The 7,326-nt window shown below is 41.7% G+C and overlaps 1 protein-coding gene across 3 annotated transcripts in view; it reads right to left on the bottom strand.

The window, feature by feature from the left end:
* The window catches only part of myo1ea (myosin IEa), a 60,409-nt gene that overhangs the window by 5,734 nt on the left and 47,349 nt on the right, over positions 1 to 7,326 (bottom strand). For 2 of the 3 annotated variants that reach the window (XM_046032571.1, XM_046032569.1), the window contains exons 18-27: positions 6,503 to 6,601; positions 5,984 to 6,128; positions 5,280 to 5,339; positions 3,509 to 3,623; positions 3,250 to 3,419; positions 3,015 to 3,160; positions 1,439 to 1,585; positions 894 to 1,051; positions 530 to 616; positions 217 to 415 (exon numbers count right to left, since the gene is read on the bottom strand). In XM_046032571.1, coding sequence (XP_045888527.1) covers positions 217 to 415; positions 530 to 616; positions 894 to 1,051; positions 1,439 to 1,585; positions 3,015 to 3,160; positions 3,250 to 3,419; positions 3,509 to 3,623; positions 5,280 to 5,339; positions 5,984 to 6,128; positions 6,503 to 6,601 — 1,326 coding nt within the window. The remainder of the gene's footprint in view (positions 1 to 216; positions 416 to 529; positions 617 to 893; positions 1,052 to 1,438; positions 1,586 to 3,014; positions 3,161 to 3,249; positions 3,420 to 3,508; positions 3,624 to 5,279; positions 5,340 to 5,983; positions 6,129 to 6,502; positions 6,602 to 7,326) is intronic. The other variant, XM_046032570.1, reaches the window with a different exon arrangement.

The raw sequence follows: 7,326 nt of genomic DNA, 5'->3' as shown, positions 1-7,326 counted from the left end.
TGTCAAAGGGAGAAGTCAAACTCATGAAAACAAACTGTATACCCATCAGAGACAATTAGAAAGAGCTCTCAAGGGATGAAGCTAACTATGGGACTGCATTCAGTTTAATATGATCTATCTTTGTACAGTAGCAGCAAAGTGTGTGTGTCATTTTGTCTACTCCTGTATGTACTGTGTGTGTGTTTTGTTTTTACTGTGTCTGTGCTAGTTTCTCACCCTGCGGCTCCTTGATCGGGGACTTTCAGACATTCCAGGTTGGGCTGTGGCCGGCTGCCGCCTCGCTCCGTCAGTTGGTTGATGTTGCTGGGCAGGAAGGGGCGGGTTGCGTTGCCAGGTGCAGGATGCCTCTGGTTGTGATGCTGTGAGTTCCTCTGATTGGCTATGTGGTTTTTAAGGCCACCATTCTGGTGAGCAACTGCAAAATAAAATTAAAAATAAAGATGGGTTCCCGCTGTAATTTAGACCATGTACATGGATGTAAGAAAAGCCTGTTCAAGTCCTGTGAGACACACTGATGTAAACACTGTACCTGGAGGACCCGGTGCAGCCCGTGAGGGGATGTTCTGGTGAGTTCTCAACGCACTGCGACCCTGAGTGAAGCTCTTCCTGGTGGGGCCTTAGATTTTCAGCAAATAAATGGCAAAGCCAATAGGAATGACATAAAAAGCAGATTAAAGAAGATTTTACAATCTTAGCTTAAAGAAATAAAGAGGAGAGAGGATGAAGCTGTATCTGAAACAAAAGTGTATATTTCAGAGATGGGACCAAGATGATTTTGTCAAAGTCACAAGTAAATGTCAAGTCCTGACAGTGAAGTCGAAAAAGTTAGTTTTCAGAGAGTCCACACCTGAAATATATGTCATCACAGCTCTAAGCACTCTGTTAATACTCACGTGTATTCTTCGGAAGCCCGGGGCCAACGCTGACCTGCAGAGATTTGCTTGAAGGCTTCAGTACAGGCATGTCTCCCTGACCCTGGACAAACAGGACCTGCCGGGAGCCGCCCCCACTCAAGAAGCCCCAGTTCTCCTTCTTCAACTTTAGCTCCAGTCTGAGGGACAAACAAATAGGTTTGTGGCTCTCAAGCCAAAATTACATTCTCTTAAATTGGTCCCTGTGACTGTAAGGAGTCTGACCCTGTTTTGAAATACTGAAAGAACAATGAATGTTCTGTACCAGTCAATTTAAAGTCTGGCCAGCATTTCTTTTCTGATCCAGTGACTTTTGTAAGCCTTTCAGTACAGTACCATTGTCTCTGTTAGAGCTGCTGAATCTATTATTCATATTCAATAAAGTTAAATTAATTTTACAGGTGTGAACACACACACACGAAATTTCCTTGACAACAGCAAGAAGGTGGATTATCGACTGAAGTCAATTTGGGATTTATTGTTTGAACTACTTTGATTGTGGATTTATTTCGTGTGTGTTTACTTACGTGTTACTAAACTTGAGTGGTAGCTTCCTCTGGGTTTTCTCCTCAAACCTGCGGGCCAGTAAGCTGATGAACTCTGTCTTAAAGACACACTCCAGCAGGCTGTCGTACTCCTGCTCATGCAGGATCAGGAAGTCATCCTGCATTGTACTGAAATAAACAACACAAACAGTTTTTGAGTCGCTCATCTGTGATACAAAATTTTAAATCCTCCTATCGGTTGTGACATGAAACAAACCTTGATGAAAAAAATGCATTCACAAATTTGTTTATTTTATTTTGAAAGGACACTTCAACCGCTCAGCTTTGATGGAAGTTAAGATGGAGAGTGAGAATCATCTTTCACATTTGCATAGAAACATAGAGGGCCTCACAAAGCAGCTCACATCTGAAGAGGGAAGACAGCTTGTGTCTGTTACCCACACAAGGATACTTTGTTCCTCCCAGTGAAGTGGAGTTTTTCTCTGATGAGCTTTTAACAACTCCTGCTTTTACTCAATGCCCCACCTGGTCCGTATTACCCCACTGACTCAAAAGCCACATGCTCCCACAGACCGTTCTGTGATTTCTACCTCTAAAACAAGTCATAGCATTCCCGTCGACAACAAAGGCCCCACGAGTATTTCTGTTCCCCCCCCCCTCCTTCTTTCATAAGGATGTTTTTGACAGTGCATTATTTCAGCAACATTTCTGAGATGTGGACAAAACTGCTCTCGCTCAGACCTGCACACACAAAGGGACAGACACACAAGACATGTTTAGGTGGGTTTAATAGACGCCACATGTTTTCAATGCCCCTTGTGTGACATTTACAGGAACATGGGAACTTGTGTGATTTAAAATCCAGACTGTGGCTTTGAAGTAGATTCATGTCTTTCTGCAGTGCGATGTCCACAGATTATATGGTGGACCCCTGCACAACAATCTGCCTCTGCTGCATGTTGAGCAGCCACTGTCTTACTTTTTCTTGATGGTGCACTAATGTGGTGTCGGAAAAATCTGAATATTTTTTACCTCTTTAAATCTTAATTGCAAAGAAATAAAGTATACATGGGACATAAAGTATACAGAACTTTGATTTGTGCAAAATCACATACTGTATTTACATATTTTGCAAACATGTAATCTGTAATATGGTTATAATGGGTAGTTTGCTGTCCATGTAGAGTGAACTAGATGTCTGTGTGTTGTTTATATGCTCTGATAATGCTAATCCAACACATCTTTGTAGTGAACAACTCGGGAAATGGGACCATCCGAGCAGGCCAATGCATCCTGAGTCGCTGGTTGCAATTGGCAACCCTCACCACTAGATGCTACTACAATTTACACACTGAACCTTTAAAACCACCTAAAGGAATAAATCACTAGAGCATAATTCTGTCTACACAAAGTAACTGAAAGCAAATGTGAAACACTGTAGGCTCAGGGTAGCAAGTTATAAGAGCCTGTATTCTAACTGTGGTATTGGACTTGTGTTGTGTTTGTTGATATCTGATACAGATGTTATAATACTTAAAATACTACAGCCCAGTTTGTCCCAGATTTGAGGACATGTGCGCTGAAAGGCACTTTGTACCTGAGAGACACGGCTAAGATCTTCTCCACATCCACCCGCCTCTTCAGCACCTCTGTCACCTGCCCTTTGTCTGGTCCCTGTTTCACCTTTTCTCTTCCAATCAGGTACACAGACTTTGGGGTCAGGATCAAGTCCCTCTTAATCCCCTTTGCATAGTGGGGAAAGAAAACAGAAGGTTAATCATGTTTTGTCAGTTGTTGCCTCAGAAACAGGCTGTAGACCAAAGGAGACCAACCTTGAAGCGGCGGTCATATTTTGTGACTTTGTCTGAGAAGTCGATCTTTTCTCTCTTGCCCAGGAACTGCCTGAGCTCAGGCCTGTCATCCATACCCAGGTAGTCACCTACAAAGTTTCTGTTGAGGCTATGTCGCCGCCTCTCCTTCTTGTTCAACAGCAGGTCAGAAGCTAGATAAACCCAGAGTGTGAGAGTGAGAGATGGAGATCGAGGCACACGGACAGGACAAATAAATCAGTAAAGATGACACCTCACTCACCTTCTTCCCTCATCTGGACATACTTTTTACGGGCCAAGTATTTTCTCCAGGCTTTCTGGATGGTCCTGGCATAGCCATCAAACTTGCGCTCCCTCGTCTCTTCCAGCAGAAACAGCTGCCAACACAAACAAAGAGAAAGAAAGTCAGAGACAGGCCTATCTTAGTGCACAAACCCAAACACACCTGAAAAGAGTGAATGAAAGGAATGACTGCACATACATACTGAACATGCCTGCGCAAAGTAAGTGTGAATTTTGTACTAAAAAGATATCCACTAGATTTGCTGATTCAGACTGCTGAAGCCTCATATTAACTAACTAAATTTTGGATTATATCTGGAATATGTCAGGAAGGGTTTTCTATTGGCCAGTTTGAACAGGATGTTCATGATTAGTATTGTTTTAAAACCAAAAAAGTAATGTAAACCTATCCTTTAATTTAACTTGATATGTTGTATTAGGCTTACTAGAATAGTGTAAAATTATTTGTCCTGTATAATTAACATTTACTAGTATACACAGAAAATCTTTTTATTTCATTCTCTGGCTGTAATTTCACCACTTCCTGCACAAGAAACTGACTCTGGACCAAAAAGACCACCCGTCTTCTCACCAGTGTATGTCATTTCCTGGTGGGCCTCTAGACACGCAATCGCACTCTTTGCCCTCTCCCTCCCAGACTAAACATCCTGCCAACTGCTGCAACAGGCCTGGCATCGACATGGTCGGCCACAAACAGCACCAAAGCACAACACATCAAACTTCAACCACAAAAACTGTGATTGAGACAGAGACACCACGTAATGACTGAGGCTGAGAAAAGTGATTCAATTTCCTAGGTGACAAATAAAAGAGCAAACACCAGATGGGGTTTTGGCTTTTACCACCTAGATTTTGCTCAAGGAAGAAAACATTTTAGTCAGTGGGAATCCAAAAAGGTTTCATACCTCCTAATTTATTTACTACACAAACATCTGTACGGCACTTCAATCCATAGCAGTATGTCCCCCTATTTAGCTTAACATTCAATACATGGTTTATAACCCAATATAATGTAGTTGTAAGCAGATATAAGTGTTTATTTATGTATTTGTCAATACCAATAAATGGAGGCTGGTGTATAATCAGGTAATGAACGACATTATCGTAAAACACAGGTGTAATAATATAAAAATATGTCTTCATAGGAGACGTTGCAATCACTAAAATTACTGTACATTAAGAAACATTAAAAATGTCCTTATAGCTGCTTACACCTACATTATAAGGTGTTCTAAACCATTTATTAAATGGTTATATACGGCTTATAAATGATAAATAAGGGGACTTAAATTGAAGTGTTACCATTTAATTAAATGAGTGACATCTTCAAATTACTTGTTTTGTCCATCAGTCCAGATTTATGACTAAAACTGAAACGGCTCACATACTGAGCAGAGAGCAGAAATTGAATGTTTTTTCCTTGAAAAAACCCCCAAAACAATTAATTGATTATCAGAATGTTGCCTATTTTATTGTGATGGCCCACTAACTGAAAAGTAATTTCAGCCCTTTTAACTATCAAAACTGTGACACAGTAAGCCACCTTCTCCCACATCTGGCCTGGCATTAAGCAAACTTTACTTATTACATCCAACAGAAAGAAAACGCTTCAGTCATACAACTAATTAGCTGGTGTCAGTGTCTTATCAGACAGAGAGGCTTGTTTTGAGAAGCCTGGCAGCTCATTTCAGCGGTCCACCCTGTGTGATATTTGCGTTTCATTAGCACACCTCAATGACTTGGACTCTCAGTCTGGCAGCCTGGGGGATGGGTACTCTTGGCATACACGGCTGCAATGAATAAGTAAAGGCATTCAGGATCAGCTGTAAGGCCTGAATTAAAACTAAGATGTCTTTGTATTAGCCTCCAAACATACATATTTGTGTGTGCGCACGTGCATGCTTGTTCGTGCATGGTGTGTACAAATGTTAATAAGTGAGAGCACAGGCTTCACACAAGTGCTGCTTTCATAGGAATCATGAAAAAAGCAGTTGTGGTGGAAAAAGACAAGCCTTTACAATGTCCCCCCCAAATTCCGCAACCACAGCCTGTACTTGTGTTTTAGTTCCAGAGCGGTGTTGACTCAGTGCTGACGTGGTACAAGGGTCGGGTTCAATCTCCTCCCCTACAACAGGGATTCGAGCATGATGTGGGACACTAGTGCCCTTTTATGGTGTTTAGTGTGAAAACGGTAAGTTCAGTTTTTTGCCTGCTAACAAAAAGGTGTTTTGCATGCCAGCAGACATTCTGACATGTGATTTGAGTAATACATCTGTACAATAATAACATGTGAAAAAGTTGGGCTGAAAGGTTTTTCTTTGTCGTACATTTTCCTGGATAGCTTTCTTATAGAGATGTAGTGTTATGAAAGGCAAAGACTAAGCAAAAACAACAGAATGTGACAGTACGAAGGAGAGACGGATGTCAAACGTACCGACTCAGGGGCTTTAATGAAGATCTTGGTGTGACCAAGCTGGAACTGATCCTGGTCCATGTTGACAGACCGTAAGAGATGAACGACGCCTTGTTTCTCGTCTCCTCGCCACGTTGGCCAAGACTCTTTGGTCAGGATCGCGTACCTGACAACCAGAGAGTTTAGCAGAGATAAAGCATTTTACATAAGGTGCGGCGGGTGCATGGGTTTGGATTATTTACATAATATACCTCACTTTGTGAACACTGAAACCATTTTTATGTGAGCTAACATGAGGCCAGGGATGGTCCAGGAAATTTTAATGATTGAATGCAAGTGGTACTGGAAACACTGAATTATAATGTATGTCACTAACAGAAAAAAAACGTACTTAATATGGATCATACACATCATGGCTGATACTCAAGCTGCTAAATAACTGCAGCATTGATGAGATACTTATCAGGTGCACCCCCTTTTTTAAAACCAAATCACAGTCAAAAATAAATATGACCTCGCTGAGAGTCTGAGGCCTGTTACCTGTTAAGGAACTTCCTGAAGACTCTGCGGTAGGCATAGCCAGCACGCCTCACCCTGATGTTTTCCTTCAGACCCAGGTACTCCACTTGGTGCTTTACTCTTTAACGCAGAAAAGGATCCAGGATCAACATTAGGATGAAATATACAACTGTTCCTTGAATTATTTATTAAGTATCGAATATATACACTACCGTTCAAAAGTTTGGGGTCACCCAAACAATTTTGTGTTTTCCTGAAAAGTCACACTTGTTCACCACCATACGTTGTGAAATGAATAGAAAATGGAGTCAAGACATTGACAAGGTTAGAAATAATGATTTGTATTTGAAATAAGATCTTTTTTACATCAAACTTTGCTTTCGTCAAAGAATCCTCCATTTGCAGCAATTACAGCATTGCAGACCTTTGGCATTCTAGCTGTTAATTTGTTGAGGTAATCTGGAGAAATTGCACCCCACGCTTCCAGAAGCAGCTCCCACAAGTTGGATTGGTTGGATGGGCACTTCTTGCGTACCATACGGTCAAGCTGCTCGCACAACAGCTCAATGGGGTTCAGATCTGGTGACTGCGCTGGCCACTCCATTACCGATAGAATACCAGCTGCCTGCTTCTGCTCTAAATAGTTCTTGCACAATTTGGAGGTGTGTTTAGGGACATTGTCCTGTTGTAGGATAAAATTGGCTCCAATCAAGCGCTGTCCACTGGGTATGGCATGGCGTTGCAAAATGGAGTGATAGCCTTCCTTATTCAGAATCCCTTTTACCCTGTACAAATCTCCCACCTTACCAGCACCAAAGCAACCCCAGACCATCATATTACCTCCA

The sequence above is a fragment of the Micropterus dolomieu genome, linkage group LG20 (genome assembly GCF_021292245.1).
Source record: "Micropterus dolomieu isolate WLL.071019.BEF.003 ecotype Adirondacks linkage group LG20, ASM2129224v1, whole genome shotgun sequence".
NCBI lineage: Eukaryota > Metazoa > Chordata > Actinopteri > Centrarchiformes > Centrarchidae > Micropterus > Micropterus dolomieu.
This window is presented reverse-complemented; position numbering and strand designations above follow the sequence as displayed.